Here is a 26,039-nt window from a genome sequence, read left to right on the forward strand (position 1 = left end):
GGTTGCAGAAAAGAAAATCATTCTATTAATCTATCAACACAGACGGTGTTGACAGGGCAATCTCTCCCGACGAGCCATTGTGTTTTACCGGCAGGGAGTGGGGGAAGCTGTCCTCACTGTGAGAACACAATGAATCTTGCCAGCGGCTAATAGCCGCCAGTGTTAATCACATGTAAAATCTGTCAGGCTGGTTGCAACCAAGTTGATTGATCGACCAACTTGGGTACATTCAGCCTGCCTATACATGGTTCGAATCTGGTTCAAACAGTCTATGGTCAGCTTTACTTATTTGAATATTTACCTTTTCTCTCCACATTTGTCATGTTTGTGTGGGTCCTCGAGCCATCAGGTTCGTTCCTCCCTTGCCTGGGGGAGCGGGCATCTGTCATTTTGAGAACCCCTTACCCAATACTTGGTGGTTGGCTTCAGCTGACCATCAAAAGAGGGGTCAACCAGGCCTTTTGGCTAGGTGGACCTGAGTGTGCCTTACTGCTACCAGAAGTCTTGCACCTGGGGGGGGGGGGTCAGGTTCTTCAGGAGGTGGACCAGAGGCACACCTTAAGAGTTTTTTTGTTGTGTGTGTGTTCACATACACTTTTTTGGTTCACTTACTGATTAATTTTTGCGCGCCCACCACAGGTTAAAAAGAAAATTGGCAAGGCATTCCTAATTTTTGGGATTTGTGATGGAAATGAGATATGCAGAAACCTGATTTGTAAAGACTCTGAGTTTTGCATTGGTTTAATAGAGTGCTTTTGGTTACCATATTTGACCAAAATCCATCTTGTTGTACTATCAGTGACACCATACTCTTCTATAGCCTTTTCAAGGTGACCATAAAGGTCGTAGAGTTTAGCTAAAATGGATAAGTGGGGTTTACAAACCACTCTTCCAAAATACTATTAAACTTATATAATGTAAGAGAAAAGCAGAATCTGACTTTCCTTTCTGCCTGCCTTGCAACATATCATTTTCTCCTAGACTGCAGATGGAGAGATGCTGATTATAAGCTGCCGTCAGTGATGAGTATTCCTCTGGCTCGTTTCATTCACCTTCTCGCCGCAGACTGCATTTTCCTGATAGTGTGAGTCGTACATATGAATTAATCTCTGCAGCTCCATTCATTGTTGTGTCTGGCTAAGCTGCATCAAGTCAGCTCACTGTCATGTCTTTTGTCTTCCATGGCAATCTCCATAGCTGGTCATAGGAGAGCAAGAAGCCGGTTTTGAGAGAGATATACGGAGTGCTGCCATTGCTGAATGCATGGTGCTAATAATGGTTCAAAGGGTTAATTGGGGGGCATTTACTAAAACTGGAGCACACACAATCTTGTGCAGCCAATCGGCTTCTAGGTTTTAGAACCCCTTCCTGCTCAGATTTTTTCTCAGCAGGGGATCTGTCCGCCGATCCCCCGATGAACTGAGCGAAATGGGCGGATGACAAGTCCATGTCCACTCCACTTATGCAGAGCGGACAGGGGTGGAGCCCACTCTGCTCTATGGGCAGTCGGATGTAAACTGACCAACTGTCTGTTTACACTCGACTGCTCGTTAATCTGATCCGGCCAGTTGGAGGGGAACAGATCCCCTTCTGTTTGTTTTTATTGGATCAGATTAGAGGTAGGCGGGTGTAAACGGATACAAGTCTTTTTACATATGTCACACCATAGAGGAGAGTTGAGGGTCCATTCATGTCCGCCTGAAAAACGGACAGGTGAACCCGATTGAACCGCTCTCATGAAAGGGGCCTTATTGTCAAAGCTTAATCAAACAAGCTGAAGTTAGAAGCTGATTGGTTACTATGCACAGCTGCACCATATTCTGTTTGCACCAGTTTTAGCAAATTTCCCCCATTGTGTTCCAAGTCGCTGACCTATAACAAGTATGCAGTAACTGAGTGATTAACGCTTCATATCTGTCCACTTGTTGGAGAGTCTGTGACTCAATGTGGAATCATTGGATCAGTCATTGAAAGCAAAAGGACAGCTCACCCTTTATTGTGGTACTGCTGCAATGCTAGAAACTTCCTGCAGATAAACAGAGATGTCGTTAAAGCGGAGTTCCGCCCATTTGCAATTCTGCAGCTACAAAAAGTGTAGCTGCTGACTTTTAATAAACAGACACTCGCCTGTCCCACAGTCCAGCATGCGAACCCCAAAGCCTCACTCCTCTCCCCTCCTCTCCACGGCGCCGGCATTGTAAATGTGGGCACCCGGCTGTAACAGCTTGCGGCTTCACAGCCGGGCGCGAGTCGCGCTGTGCTGTCTTGAATGGCCGAGCAATCTTCTGGGACCTGTGATGTGTCCCAGAAGATTGCAGGGAGGGAGGGGGCGAGGTGAACTTCTGGTCAGCGCCAGGAGAGGAAGAGGGAGCTGGGTACCTGTCAAAACCAGGTACCTGCTACCCGCCCCCCCCAAAAAAAAATGTCATGCCAACTGTGGCATGTCAGGGGGGTAACGAGTGCTTAAAGCGGAAGTTCCATTTTTGGGTGGAACTGCGCTCTAAGTGACAAATGCAACAGAGCATCTGTAATTGTAGAACTATCTCCTTATGTAGTCATTTAAAAATACTCACCTACTTATTTTAACCCTAGCAGCAATATAAACCTGACACAAGTTCAAACCCTTCCCCACTCTGTCCAAAAACAGAAAATAGGGAAAGAGGGAAGGGAGAGGGGAAGGGAGAGGGGAAGGGGTTACAAGGGGATTAGATGTTTGGTGTAGTTACATTGCAAGAATTATTCTCAAATCTCGAGGGTTGGCAGTATGATGTCCAGGGTTGATATACAGATAAAAACTTTGCATCAATCTCAGTCAAGGTAGCAGTAAAGTTTTTGTTGCTCATGATTTTGTTCAACTTATTTTTAACTGCTTCATAGCTTACAGTAGGTGTTCTCCAGGCTGAAGTGATTGTAAGTTTTATAGCTGTAAAGATGAGAGCTACTAGCATACGCACTAAGTGAAAAATATTGGTGATGTGTTTACTCCTAGCAACTTTTTTTTTATTTTTGCAGACTTTAGTTCTGCTTATTGTCTATTGTCTAGACTCTAAAGCCAAAGGGCTAAATGCAGCCCTTTTGGTGCTTGTGTGGTCCTCGGACCCAACAGTTTGTAGTAGGAATGAGAGCATTGATTTGTAATGGGGTATAGCAGTGATTTCCACTCACCTTATGTAACATGTCCCTACTCTCACTGTCTTTTCTAGCATGTTTCCAATCTTCCACGAAACCTGTAAGCATGTCCACAGTCTATCATTTTCTATAGTATGCCTGTAGTTTCTGACAATCTTGCCTGGTGATAGTGGTCACTGCTGAGGCCCCCTATACCTTGCAAGTTGACAAGCACTGGTCTAGAGGCATCTCCACAATTTTTCCATTGATATTTGGAGGCGTCATGATCTGATGATTACCATAGTGTGATGGTTATCTTATTGCTGTACGTACACCAACTCATAGGGGTTGATTTACAAACACTGAAGAGTGCAAAATTTGGTGTAGCTCTGCATAGAAACCAATTGGCTTCCAGGTTTTTTTTGGTCAAAGCTTAAGGCCCCTTTCACACTGGGGCGGTGGGGGCGTCGGCGGTAAAAGGGCGCTATTTTAGTGCCCTTTTACCGTCATTTTAGCGGCGGTATTCGGCCGCTAGCGGTGCAGTTTTAACCCCCGCTGGCGGATGAAAAAAGGGTTAAAACCACTCGCATAGCGCCGCTACAGCATTGATTTCAATGGGCAGGAGCTCCAAAGATGCTGTTTGCAGGAGTTTTTTCCCTCTCCTGCCAGCGCACCGCTTCAGTGTGAAAGCCCTCGGGCTTTCACACTGAAGAAACAGCAGCGGCAGTTTTAGGTCAGTTTGCAGGCGCTATTTTTAGCGCAATAACGCCTGCAAACCGCCCCAGTGTGAAAGGGGCCTAATTGAACGATCTGATTTTAGAAGCTGATTGGCTGCCATATACAGCTGTACCAGATCTTGTACTCTTCAGTTTTAGTGAATCAACCCCATAGAGTTATTATAACAACGGTAATAATAGTCTAATTTTCTCTTCTCTTTTTTTTTTTTCCAGCCAAACCATTTGCCCATAAAGTGAAGCAACTACGGCTACACAAAGAAGACTTTGAAATCTTGAAAGTAATTGGAAGAGGAGCTTTTGGTGAGGTGAGTTGAACAAAATTTAGCACTCTGCAAATTGGCTCATTGTTGGAGTTCCACCTTTTGCATCTGGACTGGTCGTATAACCCCACTACCATTTTGGAAAACACTTCATCCTATTTATTTTTTCTGGCATTAAAAGAGTTGTAAAGGCGGAAGGGTGTTTTATCTTAATGCATCTCTATGCATTAAGAAAAAAACCTTTTTTTGTGTAGCAGCCTCCCCAGGACCCCCTAAGTACTTACCTGAACCCCATCTCTGTACAGTGATATCCACAAATGTCTAAGCCGCCCAGGCACTCCTCCTGATTGGCTGAGACACAACAGTGGCACCACTGGCTCCCACGGCTGTCAATCAAAGTCAGTCAGCCAATCAGGGGAGAGAAGGAGCAGGGCCAGGTCGGGGCTCTGTGTCTGAATGGACACACGGAGCTGTGACTTGGCTCCAGTGCCACCATAGAAATTTGCTGACTGTGGGGGCACTCGATTGGAGGGAGGGGCCAGGAGCAGCAAAGAGGGCCCCGAGAAGAGGAGGCTGCTCTGTGCAAAACCAACTGCACAGAGGAGGTAAGTATAACATATTTGTTATTTAAAAAAAAACAAGACTTTACAATCACTTTAAGGTACAGTGCCCATTCAGAATATATTTTAACATGTGCATTAAAACAAGGCATATGAGCCCTTACTGTTATTTCTGTGCAAGTGTATTGATTAGTTCGGCCTGATTGACAATTGCATTTTAGGTGGCTAATTGGTCTTATGTCAGCAGTCATTTAGCAGAGTTGCAGATTGTACTGCCTAATTTATAGATGGATAATCTGTGCAATTTGGGGAATTAGGGTCAAAAGTACAGGTTAATTTTAATGTGCTAGAGAGACTTGAATGGAAACACTCCATTACCTGTAAAGACCTTTTTATTTATTTATTTTATTATTTCTTTGAAGACCAATTGAAATTTCTGTTTAAATCCACTATTCCCATTCCAGGTAAATCAAAACAAAAGGTGTGTATAGCCTTACAGTGTGCTTTCTTTTTAAAGCAGCTAAAGCCTGAGTAGAAAAGCCTATGTCCTGCCAGCATGCTGCAGAGAGGGACCCTTTCTCTTTGTGTGGAAGCAGTGCTCTCTGCTGAGATCCGTCACGCCACCTGCTGACTCAAAGCCATCCATTCAGCACAGTTTATGCTTCCTGCTGATTGCAGAGCTCTGAGTTAGCAGGGGTTGTGTCAGACCTGCAGAGAGACTACTGCTTCCCCACAGATTGCAAAAGTCCATCTCTACAGCATGCTGGCAGGATGCTGATATTTCTACCCAGGCTGTGACTGTGTTAAAAAAACAAACACAAATAAATAATCTATTAGGCTGTACAGTTCTTGTTTTGATGCCCCTGGAATATTTTTAGCTGATGTAACTGAAAGTTCAATAGGGGCTTAATTTAGCTGGCACTGAAATTGTTACAGCTGTCACTATGATGGGTTGCAATCAGTGTTGCTCCTTGGTGTTCAGGTAGCCAATGGTGACAAATGATAGACAAGTTTGCCTGCTCAGCTGCAGAGCACTGATCTGTGATTGGCTGCTGTTTGCACACTCTTGCATCGGTAATTGGCGTGTGATTTTCATGTAAGCAGTGTAGCGTAGTGCAATGGCTGTTTTGCATTAGCCCAGCTTTACAGAACAGCAGCACAGTCAGTGAACGGATCCTGGCCCCTCCTTCCGCCAGTGGTGATTTCCCACATTCCTCTGGCATCGGCCGCAGTCTGGGGATGAGCAGAGCCTTCTCCAGACATGATGATGGAGGGAACACCAACATGCAATTATACGAACTATATTTGTTACAATCGCTTCTTCCAGATCTGCTTTCCAGTTTCTCATGCTCATTAAGGATTATCTGCTTGCAATTCTGAGAGTGTATCATTTCCTTGTGTTTAACTCATTGTCTACCATCAGCACTGCTCAGCATCATGGGCGATGTAACTAATATAATGGAACTCCTGACAGACGCAAAAATTAGGAAAGAAAAAAAATGCAGTTATGTGCTCATTAAAATAATTACATTCATTTTAAATCGATGCTAGTGTAAGCACCTGAATGTGTTTTCATATTGGCCACCTGTGATCTCTTACACAGCAGGACTCAAACTAGGAAATGTGAAGATGGAGGGTAGCGCATTAGTAATCAGTTAAAGCATATCTACAGCCGAAATGTGTGTGTGTTTTGTCCCTCCTCCGTTTTGGCTACAGTAGGGAACACGTGAAATCACTTTCAAGATTTTGTTGTCATCTTGGAAGGTAGTCCTCAGTAGGTAGTAGGTGTCCTCATTGGAAGTTTTTCTCTCTATTCCTTTTCTAGTGACAATATTTTCCTCACTTTAAGTCCAGTGACATTGGTCATCAAAACAATCAGAGAGATTGAATCTCCCTAACATGCACAAAGACAGCATTACAAACCAGCACAGGGGGTCGCTTTCCCTACTCTGCCCAAAGCCAGGTGTAGAGTTGGCCCCTGATGGGTCCTGCTAATCTGCGCCGGGTGCTCTTCACAATTTTGGGGTGTACAAGTAATCAGGCACACAACAACCCAGACAGTCTCACAACTCAATGACCAGGCAAGGGATGTCTTTTTATGCTTTTAATGCTCGTTGAACTTGGTGGGGTGCAAGGTGGGCTTTGGGATGCTCTGGATTTAGTGCAGAAAGAAACCAGAGGACTCTCTCTGCCTTGTCTACATGCTTCAGGATAATCCCCCTTCTGGCTAACAATAGAGGGACAGTAACTCTGGAACTACAAACAAAGGAAAGATTCCAATCCAATAGCGCTGGAACAGTTACCCAAGGGGGAGGTTAAAGCAGCGAACAGTCACTAGGATCCTTTGTCCTAGTCTTTACTCACAATGTCCTCATATAATTGGATGCCTCTGTCCAATATCAGCTAGACACTTTTCCTGTGAGTCTCCAGGCCTGCCCCAATGAATCCCTTTGATTTGGCTCCCAACTGATTCCAGCAAATAGGCCCCCCAGCTCTCACTGAGCTGGGACCTTGAACTCCTGCCGACTTCATCTACACTGCTCAGAAGGGCAAGAATCCTGCTACTCGTGGTCTAAAACCATTTATGTACTCTCAAGCCACCTACTGGGCATTCTTACCCCCAAGGATTTGTTGAGCTCACATAAATATTCAGGCCAAGGGTCTGCCTTTTCCAGCCCACTACATTCTAGAAACAACTAGAAGGCATGGAGACCCATAACAGCCAAAAGATCACGCACTGCTCCAATGTTTACAGAGGAGCTAAAGAACTACATTTACCTGAGCCTCTTCTTCAACCTATTCTAGGAGGGTGCTACATAACGCTCGCCATAGATTTTTTGGTTCTTTTTCATTCAGCGGGCTGAAAGAAAACAACAGATTCCTCCATCTACACAAGCAAGGTGTATGGAGAATCCCCTCCTCCCCTTCCCTCCCAGACGGGACATTGTATTTTGACAGCGGGGACTCTCTGCTGTCATAATACAGTTATCAGTGGCTGCATTCACTGATCAATAAAAGTTTTCTAACATTCTCATTTGACAGAAGTGAGTCTAAAAATCAACTTTAGTCAAACAGGAACCACACTTGGATAAAAATTCATCCAGGCACTGCTGAACCAGCCAAATTTTGAACCGTCTATGGCCAGCTTAAAAATCAAGCTTTTGGCTTTACTTACACTTTAAAAGTTACACATGAGAGCGTAGTGATGACATATTCTGCCACTGTTACTTCATTGTCCAATCAGCAGACTGGGGGTGTGTATCTGACCCAACGATAGTGCAGCTGCGGGGGGGGGGGTTAGGATCTCAGTGTTTATCTGCCAGGGGTGCAGATCACCACACTGGATGGACAGAATGACACATTCTTTGACAAATATTTGTATTTTAATTGTATATACAGTGCCTTAAAAAAAAAATGTATACCCCTTGAAATTTTCCACATTTTGTCATGTTACAATCAAAAATTTAAATTTTATGTGATAGACCAACGTAAAGTGTCGCATGAATGGAACCAATTTCCTTCATAAGTCACCTAATGTAAATAGAGTCCATCAGTTTAATCTCAGTATAAATACAGCTCCTCTGTAAAGCCCTCAGAGTTAAGAGAAAAGAGTTATGGCACAACTGCATACCTACCAAGACATGGCCATCCACCTAAACTGAGAGGCCAGGCAAGGAGAGCATTAATCAGAGAAGCAGCCAAGAAGCCCATGGTAACTCATAACATAAGAAGTCCTGTTTGCAGTTTGCAAGAAGTCATGTGGGGGACACAGCAAACATGTGGAAAAAGGTGCTCTGGTCAGATGAGACCAAAATCAAAATGTTTGGCCTAAAAGCAAAACGCTATGTGTGGCAGAAAAAACACTGCACATCACCCTGAACACTCCATCCCCACCATGAAACATGGTGGTGGCAGCATCATATTGTGGGGATGCTTTTCTTCAGCAGGGATAGAGAAGCTGGTCAGAGTTGATGGGAAGATGGTTGAAGCCAAATACAGGACAATCGTAGAAGAAATCCTGTTAAGAGTCTGCAAAAGCCTTGGGACTGAGGCGGAGGTTCACCTTCCAGCAGGACCACGACCCTAAACATACAGCCAGAGCTACAATAGAATAGTTTAGATTAAAGCATATTCATGTGTTTAAATGCCCCAGTCAAAGTCCAGACCTAAATCCAATTGAGAATCTGTGGCAAGACTTAAAAGTTGCTTTTCACAGATGCTCTCCTTCCAATCTGACAGAGCTTGAGCTATTATGCAAAGGAGAATAGGCAAAAATGTCACTCTCTAGATGTGCAAAGCTTGCAGCTGTAACTGTGGCAAAAGCTGGTTCTACAAAGTATTGATTCAGGGGGGCTGAATATAAATGCACGCCACACTTTTCACATATTTATTTGTAAAAAATTTAGAAAACCCTTTATCATTTTTCTCTCACTTCACAATTATATGCCACTTTGTGTTGGTCTATCATTTAAAATCCCAATAAAATGCATTTACTTTCTTGGTTGTAACATGACAAAATGTGGAAAATTTCAAGGAGTATGAATACTTTTTCAAGGCACTGTATAAGCTGCTTACCTGCATCTCTGTTATACTAATCTTGTTCTAAACAGAAATTGAAAGCTAGGGCTCATTCAGACGGGCACACAGCCCCTTGCAGCATGCAGAGCCATTTATTTGGCTAAGTGGTTAGCACTTCCGCCTAGCAGCACTAGGGTCATTGGTTTTAATCCCAACCATGGCATCACCTGCCTACAGTTTGCATGTTCTCCCTGTGCCTGTGTGGGGTTCCTCAGGATACTCCGGTTTCCTCCCACACTCCAAAGACATACTGGTAGGTTGATTTATTCCTGTCTAAATTGGCCCTAGTATGTGTATGTATGAATGTGGGTTAGGGGCCTTAGATTGTAAGCTCCTTGAGGGCAGGGTCTGATGTGAATGTACAATATATGTGTAAAGCGCTGCATAAATTGACAGCGCTATATAAATACCTGTAATAAATACATTTGTTTACTTTTTGTACTAGCACTGAGCCACATCCAGGCAGCCCATATGAACTGAATGGATACATATCAGCTGTACAGACACCACACAGCCGTGTTTGACAGGTACGCAGGAGCGCATGCACAGAGACTGTGCGTCTGGATCCCTGCACCTGTCCCTGCATACCTGTCAAAATCTAGTGTGTGGGTGAGTCTGTACAGCTAGTGCAGATCCATTTACGTCATATGGGCTGCCTGGACACACAGCTCAGCTCTAATAAACAGACCACACTGCATAGGGCTGAGTACCCATGTGACTGAGCCCATAGATAGATAGGACCTGACAGTTGTATAGAGCACTCAGAGGGTTGAGACATACTGTACAGGCATAACCCACTTTTAGGTATACAGTGGGACCAGAGCATGTATGTAAAATGAAAATGTACTTAAAGTGAAGCAATAGCTTTTTTCACTTCTCAATGCACGTACTGCATTGCAATAGTCATTTACAAGCATAACTGATTACCTAGGCAAGCTGGCCGACCTCAAAAATCGGATGTTGTAGTGCTGGGTCCCTTCTCCCAAAGTTTAGGGTCCCTGTCACCTATGGTTCGGGAGCAGTGTCTTATCAAGCTGACCAAGATTTCCCATAGAAAAATGCTAATGTTAATGTTCCACTCGTTTTTAAGTTTATTAAAAGTCAGCAGCTACAAAAAGTGTAGCTGCTGACTTTTAATAAACAGACACTCACCTGTCCCACGGTCCAATGATGTGGCCGCCCGAAGCCTCGCTCCTCTCCCCCCTCTCTCCGCAGCACCGTCATTGCAAGTGTTGGCACCCGGCTGTGAAGACAGCTTGCGGCTCCACGGCCGAGTGTGCACTGTGCATGTGCGAGTCGCACCTTCCCAGTGGCCAGGCAATCTTCTGGGACCTGTGACGTGTCCCAGGGGATTGCAGGGAGGGAGGGAAAGAGCAGTCATCGTCTAGGCAGCCGGTTGGAGCTGGGTATCTGTCAAAACTAGGTACCCCCCCCCTTAAAAAAAAAAAAAAAAAAAAAGACCTGCCAAATGTGGCTTGTAAGAGGCGAGGAGTGCTTAAAGCAGAAGTTCAACTTTTAGGTGAAACTCCGCTTTAAATATTAAAAACCGGGAGCTTTGCCATATCAAGCTGACCAGGATTTCCCATAGACGCCAATGTGTCTGTACTCGCAAGTGCACGTAAAGTGAGGGTACGTAAAGCGGGGTATGCCTGTATACACTACTGAGAGAATCCTGCAATAGTGGCAGATGATATTGAAATGAGCCTACAGAAAACATTAGGTGTTGGGTTTACTCCTATTATAATGATACTTGTGTGTTGCACCCTCTGCAGTTTGCAAAACAGGTTTCAAAGGTGGTACAAGAAAAGTTCATTTCCTACTCTGTATAGTATACTACTCCTACTCCTCAAGTATACTCCACCTGGGTGGTGGTGTATCCGTAGGGGCAGCAGTTCACTTTCAAGCTTCTCTGTACTTGCTTTCCGTGCATGGATTTACCCATAACCTTTTCCACTGCCTGTTTCCCTTACTTTGAATGGCGGCGCCGGGACCCGATCCGTTGGACGGATCGGCCTCGGGCGGCTGACATTGCGGGCACCCTGGACAGCTAAGTGTGCTTATTAAAAGTCAGCAGCTACAGTGTTTGTAGCTGCTGACTTTTAAAATGTTTTTTTTTCAGCTAGACCTCCGCTTTAAAGTAGAACTAAAGGCAAAACCTTTTTTTTTTTTTTTTTTTTTTTTTTTAATAGTGGAGAGGGATTAGAGCAACTGTCAGTTGCTATTGTTATCTGTACTGTGCCCATGTTAAGGAGACTCGCCCTCTCTATTATCATAAGGGAAAGAAAAGTAATAGAGGGGAAATCTTCCAATGGGAACACTAGTTCTGGTGACCTGGGGGTCCCCATGGAATTCCCTTAATTTGCAGGGATTTTCTCTCACTTCCTGTTTTGGCTATGGGATAGGAAGTGAAGGGAAATCTCCTCAACTGGACACTCTGTTCTGTCATAAATGTTTCCCCTGCCTGTCAGCGGGTAATGTGATCTGAACCGCACATGCAAAGATCATACCACATTTACGTCCCGTTCTGTGTTCCATGATGATGATACTCTGGCGTGAATGTGCATCAGTGACATCACCTTGGCCCTGGCCAATCAAGCGCCAAAAATACAAAGCACAGAAGAAAGACCGGGTGAAGATGGACCAACCAAGATGTGGCTGGGAACCGAATAGAGGCCTGACAGCGCATCGGTGTAAGATTTTTATTGCCTTCTGTGACTCCTTTGTGGAAATTCCCTACACCATTTATTTCTGTATCCCAAACAAGAAATGAGGCAAATGGATGTCACCCAGGCAGGACATTTTCCTTAAGGCCTGCACACACGATACGAAAATCGGAAGTAAAATTTTGTCCGATGAGCGATCTGCCAATTTTCAGATCATTAGGATGGCGCTTTCAACAGCCGATTCCGGTTTTTCGTCTGACAAAAGGTGGATGTGCAGACTATAACATTTTTGTCATGCGTGAACGCATCATGCGATTTTCGTTTAATTAGTATTGTTTTCGTACGAAGAAAATAAGAGCAAGACTATGCATGCTCAGAAACCAAAGAATACATACAAAACTAGTCAACACATTACATCACTCCTGAAGTTGAATTATGTCGTACGAGAATTTTAAAGTAACCTCTTCGCTTTTGTCATGAGACTAGCATGCAAAAAAAACGGATGAACGGTCGTCCGAAAATCTGATTGTGTGTTCGAGGCTTTACTTTATCTTCCAGCATTGGACAGATTTCTCATCAACAGCTTCTAACCCAAGCTGAAGGTAGGCAACCTTAGAGGTAGAGATCTACCTGAACAACACGGGAGAAGTCAAAGATCACCGGGCACAATGTCACCTCCTCACACCTGATTTAAACCTCTAATTGCTGTACTACTGTGTTGCAAACACGTGCATTGCACGGCAATCAGGAGTTTAAATCAGGTGGTGAGAAGGCAACATATCACCTCTTCGCCCCCTATCAACACACGCTCAGATTGCTTTTCAGAGGAGCAGCACTTGTGAATTAGCCCTTAGCTGCATTCAGCAGCGGCACCCTTAGGGCTCATTCACATGTAAAGTTGGGGGTGGTAAAACAGCAGGATATAATAGAAGTCTATGGGTAAACGCAGCAGGAAAGCTGCAGGTACACTGCCCTGCACCCACGGTGTGGGTAAACTGCAACACATCAGTGTGAAAGCAGCCCTATACTATTGTGCCCAGTGTATTGCTTCACACTGACCTGGAAATCTCTCCTTTCCTGTTGCTGGCACCACCCTGGACACTGCTAGCTGGGATAAGTGGTGCAGTGAGATTGATATCACTGCGCAAAGGACAGGAACCAGCACTACAGAGGAGGCATCGGCTTATGTGGCTCTTGCTCCCTTCTACAACTCTATCTTTACAAGTAGTCCTTCTGCATTGCACTCTGTTTGATGCTCTAGAACGCCAGGTTAGCAAGCCCAAACCAGCGATCTACCAGTCACCTGTCCGAGATCTACTGGTAGATCACGATCTACAGGTTGTTGACCTCTGCTCTAACCTTTTCCAAGAGGGTCAGCGTGACAGCCAGTCTCCTAGCATTTTCAGAGGCAGAGGTCAACAATAACTGCTCCATTGTTTCTCTCACAAAGGCGTTAAACTGAATATACAGTATATCCATTTTACACATAGGAAAGTAGAAGTGAAATGGGAATGGGCCATGAAATGGTTTTTCTAAAAATAAAGTCCTTTATGGGTTTTAGGCCATTTCTGTTCCAGGATCTTCTCTGTGGAATGTTTTAAATATATATGTGCAGACTGGACCACAATAAAAATGTGAATCAGACTCCCAAGGAAACCAAGAGCCACAAAATGACCTCTGCAGGGCCACATCTGGGAGTAGCTGTAAGGATAAGCTTGCAGTTCTGGAATGAGCAGTGCATGATGGTCAGTGAAAGCCATGAGTCAACCTGTGCCATATAGACCTTTTTTCCCTCACCTGTGCTGTCCTCTGTGGTTGTCCAAGGCTATACATTAGCTACTTATACCGTTGATGTTAGGCTGTTTGCGTATGCTGCTTTGACCCAAAACATCCTCACTGGGTTTCTGTGCTTCTCTATGCATTGCAGATGGACAATGGCTGGTGGGAGGGGCTGGTAGGGTGCTGTGCATAGCTTCCTGTAAATATTGCATCACCATGCCTCAGTATTCCTCCCAAGAGCTCTGATACAAACTCTGAGCAGGCCTTTTCATAGGAGTTATGCAAATCTCAAAATGCATTAATGGGAGGATGTCAGTCCGAAGGAGTGGGTGTTCCTAGCTGTGCAGGCTGAATTTGCATGCAGACCACCGTAGGTAATACCCACATGTCCTCTGAGATCAATGAAGGAGAGGGGTGTGCCAAGGACCGTAAGGCAGGGGAAAAAAGAGCTGTTGGTTGTTGAACATCCTCCAGCCTGGAAATAAGGCTGCCTCTGTCTGACTTAGGCCTCATTCACATTGGTCGATTTGATCCATACCTGGTGTAGGACCATGTTTACCCACACAGGGATGCACAGATGTTCCATGCATCCCTGTGCTGGCAATTCCATAGCTATCTGTTGGGGCGCAGCAGCTGCACAGACACGCCTCTGCTCCCAATGTGACATCCGTGCACGATCCCGAAGGCACCAAGGGGGAGTTTGAGGACAAATATCCGCACCCACTTGGATGTCATATTGGGAGTAGCGGTTGTGTCCCAATAAACATGAATAAGACTGCCCGCATAGGGGATGCATGGAACATCTGTACATCCCTGGGTGGATAAACACCCTTGCACGGGGCAAGGCTCAAATTGCCCTGTGTGAACGAGGCCTTTCTGAAGCTTCTAATGCACATGTGAGAAGCTCACAGTGTGCATTTAAATGAGAGTAAGCAGTTTTAGTACAAGAGAGGAATCTGTACAACTTGTGCAAGACTGAAAGTGGTTCTAAAGGCTAAAGGTTTTTTACCTTCATGCATTCTAATCAATCACAGCCAGTGAGGAGGGATTGGGGGCCAGGGTTGATCCCTGTTCTGTGGCTCTTATGGAAACACATAACCCAGCTTGGGAGCAAGCATGCATGAGTGTCTCCATAGCAAGTGGCTTGGAACTCAGAGAAGAGGAGGAGCCAGGAGGGCCAGCGGGGGACCCGAGAAAAGGATGATAGGAGCTGCTCTGTGCAAAACCATTGCACAGAGCAGGCAAGTGCAACATGTTTGTTTTTTTAAAAATGTAATTTAAAGGTAAGGCTGGAGTTCTTCTTTAACTTTCTCGAGGTGAAACGTCAAATAAGATAATGTCATGATTAGTGAGAAACTATCCAGTATCTTGACAGATACACATAATGTCTCTTTTTTACCGTACGCCTTCACAACAACCTATTATTCTCATAAAGCAGAACTAAAGTTCAAAAATAGCAAGAAGACAAGATCTTTATTGCAGAAGAGACATGGCATTAAAAAAAAACTGTTTGCTATCTTTTTTTAGAATGTGCATGCGCAGCTCAGTGAACAATCTCGGCAAGCCTCGTTGCCGGTATGAATGAACTCCTGTGCACATGCATGGGAGTTATGTCTTCCCTTGGACATAAACTTGCCATCTATAACAGTTTTTATGCAAATCCGTTTTTTATTTCATTAGGAGACAAAAAAAGAAAAACAATGTCCAGGTACATGTCGTGTCTAAAGATACCCAGAGTAGATTACCATAACGAAAAAGTACAAAAAAGCACAAATAAAATAACCTGACAGTTTTTACATTTTGTAATAATAAATGTTACCTTATGTATAATACTTCAATTTCACATTCTCAATTGTCAAGAAGGAAAAAAAAAAATGATAGAAACAGAACTGAACTAAACTTTTACCATTGAATGACTGTGTCTGTCTTGCAGGTTGCAGTGGTGAAGTTGAAGCACACGGATAAGGTGTTTGCCATGAAGATCCTGAACAAATGGGAAATGCTGAAGAGAGCGGAGGTGAGAGGGGACGAGGGAGGTGGTGGCAGTAATCCTTTAATTCTCTGCGCTTTTGCTGTATGTCCGGAGTATAAAACTTGCATTAGAAATGTTCTGCATTGACTAATTTATTTTCATGTAAACACAATTTTCATGCAATACTCTTTATTTTTAACAGTGCATACAAGTATCCCTGTAATCATAAATAATTGTCTAATCCAGAAAAAAGGAAAATTGTACTGTTTAGGTATCTGAAAAAGAGCCGTACATCTCGCTAAAAATATGTATCATTAGAAATCTTGTTAAAGCTGGACTCGGGCACAAAAACTTTTTATTTTAATATCTTCCTCAATAGCTACAATAGATAATACAGCAGGTAAAATAAGTATTGAACACGTCACAATTTTTCTAGGTAAATTTACATTTCTAAAGGTGCTATTGACATGAAATTTCCACCACATGTCGATAACAACCCATGCAATCCATACATACAAAGAAACTAAAACAAACAAATAAATTCAGAAATTAAAGTGATTGTAAAGGCAGAAGGTTTTTTTATCTTAATGAATTCTATGCATTAAGATAAAAATCCTTCAATGTGCAGCATCCCCCCTAATACTTACCTGAGCCCATCTCGATCCAGGGATGTTGCACGAGTGCCTCCGCCATCCGGGACTCTCCCTCCTGATTGGCTGAGACACAGCAGAGGCGCCATTGGCTCCCACTGCTGTTAATCAAAGTCAGTTAGCCAATCAGGAGAGAGAGGGGCGAGTCGAACCGCGGCTCTGTGTCTGAATGGATGCACTGAGCTGTGGCATGGCTTTGGTGCCCCCATAACAAGCTGCTTGCTGTGGGGGCACTCAACAGGAGGGAGGGGCCAGAAATGCCGGCGAGGGACCCGAGAAGAGGAGAATATGGGCTGCTCTGTGCAAAATTTCTGCGCAGAGCAGCTCAGTATAACATGTTCTTATTTTAAAAGAAAATAGACTATAGTATCACTTTAAAGTGGATGTAAACCCGATTCATGAAATTTACCTTGGCACATATCTGTGGTGTTTTCTTATCTCTCTCCAAAGCACTAAGTCCCGTGTCTTTCTGCTGCTCCGTTCCTCTGTTATCAGCATGATAACTCCTGAGAGGTTCTCAACAACCGAGGTCAAACCAGCCTGAAATTTGGGTCAGGGAGGGTGCTATAAATAGATTAGCAGAGAGCTTGTCTTGTCACAGCACAGCTCTGCACATTCCTTCCTTCCTCATGTGGAGGGGGGGTGTGTGCCTTTTTTTCAATCAGCTGTCACACAGTGTATGCCAAGAATCCATTCCTACTGCTGATTGAGTAAGTAAAAATTCTAACACAATGTTAGAATTTTAAAGGATATAGACAGCTGAAGACAGCAGATATATATGTAAAACTTATGTAGGGAGATTTGTTTCATCTCTGTGTATCATCTGAGGCTGTTCACTTCACTGGGTATAGGAGAGGGTTTACGTCCACTTTAAGTTATGTGTAATAAAATGGAATGACACAGGGAAAAAGTATTGAACACGCTAACTGAAATGTATTTAACCCTTTCATGACTAAGCCTATTTTTGAAATTTGGTGTTTACAAGTTAAAATCCGTATTTTTTGCTAGAAAATTACTTAGAGTTCCCAAACATTATATATATTTTTTTCAGCAGAGAATCTAGAGAATAAAATGGCGATTGTTGCAATATTTTTTATCACACGGTATTTGTGCAGCGGTGTCTTAAACGCAAATTTTTGGAAAAGGGACACTTTAATGAATTTTAAAAAATCCAAACAGTAAAGTTACCCCAATTTTTTTGTATAATGTGAAAGATGATGTTACGCCGAGTAAATAGATACCAAACATGTCACCCTTTATAATTGCACGCACTCATGGAATGGCGACAAACTACGGTACCTATGAATTTCCATAGGCGACGCTTTAAAAAATTTTTACAGTTACCAGGTTTGAGTTACAGAGGAGGTCTAGGGCTAGAATTATAGCTCTCCCTCCGACGATCGCGGCGATACCTCACATGTGTGATTTGAACACCGTTTACATATGCGGGCACGACTTCCGTATGCGTTTTCTTCGCTGCGCGAGCTCACGGGGACAGGGGCACTTTAAAAAATTTTTAGTTTTATTTTTTTATTTATTTTATTTATTTTTTTACTTTATAAATTGTGTTTAAAAAAAAAAAATTTTTTTTTTACTTTTATTGCTGTCACAAGGAATGTAAACATCCCTTGTGACAGTAATAGGTGGTGACAGGTACTCTTTATGGAGGGATCGGGGGTCTAAAAGACCCCCGATCCCTCCTCTGCACTTCAAAGTATTCAGATCGCTGAAAACGGCGATTCTGAGTACTGTGTATTTTTTAAAATTTGGCACCATTGGCAGCCGAGTAAACGGGAAGTGACGTCATGACGTCGCTTCCGCGTTTACAATGAGAAGGCTGGAACGAAGCCGCCCACAGCTTCGTTCCAGCCCGCCCCCAGCCGCCGAAGGCAGACGATTAGACACCGGGCCTCCCGATCGCACGGGAGGCCCGGTAAGAGCGGCGGGAGGGGGGGGATGTCCCCTCCCGCTCCTCCGGTATAACAACCGAGCGGCTTTTAGCTGCATCGGTTGTTATACTCAGGTAGCCGATCGCCCGCTGTAAACAACGGTACTGAGATGATGCCTGCAGCTGCGGGCATCATCTCGGTATAACCCCGGAAAGCCGAGTATGCATATCTGCGTACGGTCGGCGGGAAGGGGTTAAATTAATACTTTGTACAAAATCCGTTGGTAATGACAGCTTCAAGATGCCTCCTGTATGGAAAAACTAGTCGCATGCATTGCTCAGGTCTTATTTTCGCCCATTCTTCCACACAAACAGTCTTCAGTCTTGAAGGTTCAGTGGGCCTCTTCTATGAACTCTGATCTTTAGTTCTTTCCATAGATTTTCTATTGGATTCAAGTCAGGCGATTGGCTGGGCCATTCTTGCGGCTTTATTTTTTTTTCTTTGAAACCAATTGAGAGTTTCCTTGGCTTTGTGTTTGGGATCATTGTCTTGCTGAAGTGTCCATTCTCATCATCCTGGTAGATGGCAGCAGATTTTTGAGAATGTCTTGGAAAGTTTTTCCATTCATTCTTTGTTCAGTAATATGAAAAACTGCCCCACACCATAGGTATTACCTTGCGAAAGTAGCAATAAAGTCATCACTATGCTGTACATAGCCTGTGCAGAAAGCAGAGCTGTGGGGTTGGGGGGCTCATCAGGCCCCATCCACTACAGGAGGGGGCGGAGACAAGACCAATCACCCTGCACAAGGAGAGAGAGCAGCAGTGACTGGTCTTTATTATAGGAAGCTCCTGCACAAAGTTCCACACTGGATTGCTGCACAAATATGAAATAAACACACAAACCACACAAAGATACAAGTAAGAATACACATCTGTTGTATGTTGACAATATTTGTTTATCCAGGAGTGCAGCGTTAATCTTAATTAGTCCTAATTAACTGTCTTTGCCTTGACTGGGCAAGGTAGCAGTGTGTAAGTGTGTAAGTAGAATCAAATTGTGGCAGATTTTGTTTTTCAATAGATGACCCTGCTTACTTTATAGATAACATATCTCCTTACGCTATTTTAATACAAATCCAGCGGTGTCTGCAAAATTGTTGAGGAAGTCGGAGGACCTCTGCGGGCTTCCAGTTCCTCAGCAGAGTTTATTTTGGCGAGCTGACCAAGCTTCAGCAATTATATGAATAATTAGGGTTCATTCCTCTTTCAGGGAGCGAATATTATCATCTTGCCTGGAAGCACAGGTCTTTGTTTGGAGCTGGAGTTTGAATGCGGACTTGCTTCAGGAAGTAAGGATCAATTGGGTTCGTTTGAACATTCATATAGTATCTCACAAAAGTGAGTACACCCCTCCCAGTTTTGTAAATATTTTATTATTATATCTTTTCATGTGACAACACTGAAGAAATGACACTTTGCTACAATGTAAAGTAGTGAGTGTACAGCTTGTATAACAGTGTCAATTTGCTGTCCCCTCAAAATAACTCAACACACAGCCATTAATGTCCAAACCGCTGGCAACAAAAGTGAGTACACCCCTAAGTGAAAATGCCCAGATTGGGCCCAAAGTGTCAATATTTTGTGTGGCCACCATTATTTTCCAGCACTGCCTTAACCCTCTTGGACATGAGCACTCCTTGCGGCGTATGGTCTGAGCACTGACAGGCTAACCCCCCACCCCTTCAACCTCTGCAGCAATGCTGGCCGCACTCGTACATCTATTTCCCAAAGACATCCTCTGGATATGATGCTGAGCACGTGCTCTCAACTTCTTTGGTCGACCATGACGAGGCCTGTTCTGAGTGAAACCTGTCTTGTTAAACTGCTGTATGGTCTTGGCCACCGTGCTGCAGCTCAGTTTCAGGGTCTTGGCAATCTTCTTATAGCCTAGGCCATGTTCATGTAGAGCAACAATTCTTTTTTTCCAGATCCTCAGAGAGTTTTTTGCCATGAGGTGCCATGTTGAACTTCCAGTGACCAGTATGAGAGAGTGAGAGTGATAAAACCGATTTAACACACCTGCTCCCCATTCCCACCTGAGAACTTGTAACACTAACGAGTCGCATGACTCCGGGGTGGGAAAATGGCTAATTGGGCCCAATTTGGACATTTTCAGTTAGGGGTGTACTCACTTTTGTTGCCAGCGGTTTAGACATTAATGGCTGTGTGTTGAGTTATTTTAAGGGGCTGTAAATGTACACTGTTATACAAGCTGTACACTCATTACTTTACATTGTAGCAAAGTGTCATTTTTTCAGTGTTGTCACATGAAAAGATATAATAAAATATTTACAAAATGTGAGGGGTGTACTCACTTTTGTGAGATACTGTATGTGTCATTTTTCCAATCAGCTGTGGGGGAGACATTGAGGGTCTTGTAGGTGTCTTAAATTGCAATTGGCACCATTTTATTCTCCAGGGTCCCTGCTTTCATAAAATATACAATGTTTGGGGGTTTTAACTAAACTAATCTTTAGGCCTAAAATATGCATATTAACACGTGTACAAAAAAATTCAAAATGGCTTGGGGATTCAAGTGGTTGAAGGCAACAGCAGGCAACCAGCTAAATACACAGAAAAAATACAAATATTGGAGCTTTTTTCACCTGCTAAAGGATTTTTATTTTTGCTTCTGAGACTCACATAGACCAGCCACACAACACAGTCAGCCTGGTGACCTGACTTTTCTCTATTGCAGTAAAACAACACAGCTAGGTCACCTCTCCACCCCCAGCCTGTGATTGGACCATGAAAGAGCAGCAAATAACTAAAGAGATCATCTTTCTCCTCCTGTCAGTTTTTCCCTTTTAACCATATTTTCATGCAGCCCACTGGACTGGCCCAATGTACTGCCCCACCCTCTCCCAGTGTAAGTGGTCCTGTACAGGGGATTTTAGGAGGTGGAAATCAAGTCAAATTTAGGTACACTTAAAGTACATTTTATGATTATTATTATTATTTTTTTTATAAATAAAGAACTGCATTTATTGTTTTCTTTGTATGTGTAGTTTAGCTTTAGGCCTCATGCACACTTTGTTTACAAAATGCCGCTTGTACAGGCATTTGGCTTATTTTTCCTTTTCAGCCTGTACATACACATCTGTCATCCTGTTTGTCCATGCACACATAGGAGTTTACCAGCTGAAAAAGGAGAGCAGCTGAAGAGCAGAAAAAACACAAATGCTGGGACACCTTTAGGCACATTTAAGCCTTAATGCACTCCAATGGCCAGAATAAAAAAAATAATAATCTGGCCAATAGAATCCATGCTCAAATGCTTGATGTGTCTAAACGCATGTGCAGTACGTGGCTTTAGGCACATTTTTTTAAGCTTTTCTTCTGCCTGGAGTTCTGGCTTTCAGAAGGGCTAAACGGATGCTCTGTGTGGATGTGGCCTTAAGTACACTTAAAAACTTGTGTTTCAAGCTTTAAAGGGGGCCAGCTTACTTTCCTTCATGCTTTAGGGGGTCCGGACTGTGGCCTGTGGGAGTAAACCTTTTCTCAGGCTTGGTGGTTAGTGGCAGTAGAAATAATTACATACCACCTGTGTGTTCACCACCATTGGTGTCAGTGGGAGGAATAGTGCCCCATTGCTGGTGTCAGTTGAAGGAATAGTACCCCTTCATTGGTATCAGTGGAATGAGTAGTGTCCCAAAATTGGTGTCAGTGGGAATATTTGTTCCCTATCTCTTGTGTCAGTGGGAGGAATAGTGCCCCGCCTTTGATGTCAGTGGAATGATTGGTGCCTTATATCAGTGGAAAGAGTAGTGCCCCAAGGGCCAGATAAAGGCAAGCAAAGAGCCACATCCAGCCTGTGGGCCTGCAGTTTGGAGACCCCTGGTTTATATCATTGGGAGGAATAGTGCCCTATCGTTGGTGTCAGTAAAAGGAATACTGCCCCATTGTTGGTATCGGTAAAAGGAATGGTGCCTCATTGTTGGTGGTGTTGGAGAAATAGTTGCTCATATCAGTGGGGGAACAGTGCTCCAAGGCCTGGATAAATGCAAGCAAAGGACCACATCCAGCCCACGGACCACAATATGGAGACCACAGGGTTGGAGTGTTGCTTGTGGAGAATTCTACTCACTTTGTGTCCAGTGAAATGTCAACAGGATAGGAAGTGAGGGTCTCTCTAATGGAGCCCAGGAAAGCAGCACGAATTTGAAAGGGGTTCGAGCCCCTTCCCCACTCTGTCCAAAACAAAAAAGAACATTTTCCCTGGACATACACTTCAACTACCCAGCATCTGACAAAATCTGAAAGTTTTGGTTGGAATGACTCTTTATTTTAACAGCAGAAAACCACAGAGAGTGACATTACAGTGGATAACTTTGGAACACTTTGCTAACCTGTATGTGACCTTTGGCTGGTATGATTGGCCTGTCCTGTTGCATGCTGGGTATGCAGCTGTAATCAGTATTGGTATGTCTCTGCATGGTTAGCCGACTCTTTAGTTTAATATCCCCCAAAGGTATACCAGAATCAGCTCCCACCGCCGGTGCTGTGGAAAGTATTTTAATGATCTTCGTTCAGCTAATTCAGATGCAGAAAACGCCAGGATCAGATTTCTAATGAGAAGTCAGGAGGCCAAATACTCATACTGTATACAACAAAAAATGGATTACTGTATATTTGTATAGAGCCTGCAAGTACATAAAAGCCTCCCACTACTACCTATCCCCAACTGCAGGGTAATGATCACTGGCTGTAGGGTGCGGGAGAATGTAATAATAATCCTCGTGTAAGCTTTGATGAAATAAAATTAACCTGTCACCACAGAATTTCCATCTTTATTAACTGATACACAAAAGTGCCTACAGTTATTATTTTTTTATTTCTTTACGAATAACAAACACCTTTTCATTTTTGCTAAAGTCACACAATCATTTTTTTTTTAAATTCAGATGTATAGTCGGCTTACATTACCAAAAGGATAAGCTATATTCTCAGTAAATACCAGTGGCACTATTAAGAACGCAGCCTATCCATTAACAAACTACTGGTGACATCACTAAGATAGGCCATAGATGGTGCAAATTTCTTTGGCTGCAGGAAAGAAAATCGCTGGCAATAATCGCGAGTAAAAATCGGACATGCTGGTTGTATCCAAGTCAAATGATAGATCGACTTTGGTACAGTCAGCCTGCTCATAGATGGTTTGAATCTCAGCCGGTCCCTGCTGAACTGGCGAAGATTCTAACCATCTATTCATTAGAGACTGATGAGAGTAGTAAGAATATAGCCTTTTTACTAGATACTGGTGACATCACTAAGAGTGTAGTTTGTACCACTTGCAGACTAGTTATTCACTGGTGACCTGTGATACCACTAAAAATTTAGTCTTATCTATTCACTAGATGCTGATGACATCGTTTGGAATACAGCCTATATGTTCACTAGAGACCAGTGACATTACTGAGAATGCAGCCTATCCATTCACATGATGCCGGTGACATTAATAAGAATCAATCCCATTAATTCACTGGAGTCCGGTGACATCACTGAGAATATACCCTATCCTTTCACTAGATACTCAAGACTTTAATGAGAATCCAGTCTTTCTCAACCATTTTTTAACATGAAGGAACCCTTGAAATAACTTTTCATGCTCAGGGAACCCCTGCTAAAAATTACTATATCTACAGCTCATGGTACATTGGTTTGAAAAAGTGAAGAATGGTGGTCAGTGGGAAGAATGCCCCTTACAATGGTGGTCAATGGGAAGAATGCCCCTTAAAGTGGTGGTGAGTGGGACTAATGCCCCTTACAGTGGTGGTCAGTGGGAAGAATTCCCCCTATAGTGGTGGTCATTTAGAAGAATGCTTCTTATATTGATGGTCAGAGGGAAGAATGCTGCTTATAATGGTGTTCAGTGGGAATTTTTCACCCGTTATATTGGTGATCATTGGGAAGAATTCCCCTTATATTGGTGGTTAGTGGGAAGAATACCCCTTACATTGGTGGTCAGTGGGAAGAATTCCTCTTACGTATGAGGTCAGTGGGAAGAATTCCTCTTAGATATGTGGTCAGTGGGAAAATACTCCTTACATATGTTAGTAGAAAGAATCCCCCTATTAACAGGTAGCTAACAAGATTATTTGTATCAGTGGCAACTTATCTGAGGGGCATAATTTGCTCGTTGCTCAAGGAATCCCTAGCAAGCTGTGGAGGAACCCTAGAGTAAGGCAGCACTAGATTCTTCGTGATATTAGTTAGAATAAATCCTATCAATTTACTGGAGTTGGGTGATAACACTGAGAATGCAGCCCATCTATTTTCTAGAAACTGGTGACATCACTAAAAATACAGCCTGTCCATTCACTAAAGACCAGTGGCATCTCTGAGAATAAAGCCTATCCATTTACGAGAGACCATTGACACCACTGAAAATGTAGCCCATTCATTCAAGAGAGACTTGACATCACTGAGAGATTGCAGCCTATTCATTTACACCCATCCAGTGACATCACTGAAAATGCAGCCTATACATTAACTAGAGATTGAGGATGTCACTGAGAATGTAGCTTATCCATTCACTAGAGACCAGTGACATCACTAAGCCTGCAGCCTGTCCATTCGCTAGAGACTGATTACCTCATCTTCCCATAGCTTCTCAGACTTAGCACAGCACTGAAAATCTGGAGAACTAAACTATTCAAGTCTCAACTTTTTCAGAAAAAGTAGATGTCTAGCACAACCTCCCACCACTTATTGGTCCTATGTGATATGAGAAGTCAGGCACCATACACCATGGAATAATGGCAGGGACAGGGCTGGAACTATTGATCTGCAAAAGTAGAGCTCACTATCTTGCAAAGTTCTGGATATCTGAGCTCCTATGAGGTTGTATTTGTAGGCTCCTGAACCTAATTTATGATACCATTCATACAATGACAAATGTTACTAAAACAGGAATTTCTGTGGGGCTTTTCAAGGCCCTGTGCAGCTGAAGATCAGTATGTCCCCTTCTATCACTGCACAGGGCTTAGGTCTAAAAAGGCCCCTTGAAGCATCAGTAGAAAGTCACTTTTGTCATTCAGCTGTTTAGGGTGTGGATGCTGAAGGTCAAGCAGTGTAGTGTAAAGCAATACGGGAAGGCAGACTTTCCACAACACACCCCCGGGGTAATCGGCAACTGGAAAAATACTCCTGCAATTCCTTTGTAGCCGAGGCGGCTTCAGAAAGCATGGAGCAGACTCCTGGGAAGAAAGCGCTACATGCCTTTCATAGGAAAAAAAGCTCTCATGTCTATTTATAGCGATTGAAAGGAAGGACATTTACACTGAAGATTAGCTGAATAAAGACATTTTTAGGATTTTTTTTTGCACTGTAACCCTTTGGTGACCAAAATTGAAAGCAGACTGAAATTGCTTGCCACCCCAAGCTCTTGCATGGCTCTGTGTTCTGTTTCCCATGTGGTTTTGTGACCGCAGTCTGAGGTCGTTAAGTGCAAATATTTTCCAGTGTGCAGAAAATGCCGAGATTGAGAGATTGCCTGGGATCAGCTGACATTTCAGAGCAGGAAATAAAAACTGCATGCAGCCAGCAATGCTTTTAATTTGGAAAAGGCATATGTTAGATTGCAAGCTCCAAGAGCAAGCTGGGTTGTGTCTGTCCATAGGTGCAGTTTCAGTTTAGAAGAACATGTCATGATTAGTATTATTGTGCAGATATCTAAATATTGTCTTTTTCATATTTGAGCAGGCTTACTTATGAAAACCTAAACCTGACACTTTAGCTACATTGTCATGGATGATGATTTGAAACTAAAGCCAAAAACA

The 26,039-nt window shown here is 43.4% G+C and overlaps 1 protein-coding gene across 5 annotated transcripts in view; it reads left to right on the forward strand.

Moving 5' to 3' along the window:
* The window catches only part of CDC42BPA (CDC42 binding protein kinase alpha), a 360,647-nt gene that overhangs the window by 124,869 nt on the left and 209,739 nt on the right, over positions 1-26,039 (forward strand). For all 5 annotated transcript variants that reach the window (XM_073628296.1, XM_073628295.1, XM_073628298.1 and 2 more), the window contains exons 2-3: positions 4,059-4,150; positions 15,619-15,702. In XM_073628296.1, the coding sequence (XP_073484397.1) occupies positions 4,059-4,150; positions 15,619-15,702 (176 nt within the window). The remainder of the gene's footprint in view (positions 1-4,058; positions 4,151-15,618; positions 15,703-26,039) is intronic.

This window comes from Aquarana catesbeiana, linkage group LG04, assembly GCF_042186555.1.
Source record: "Aquarana catesbeiana isolate 2022-GZ linkage group LG04, ASM4218655v1, whole genome shotgun sequence".
Classification (NCBI taxonomy): domain Eukaryota; kingdom Metazoa; phylum Chordata; class Amphibia; order Anura; family Ranidae; genus Aquarana; species Aquarana catesbeiana.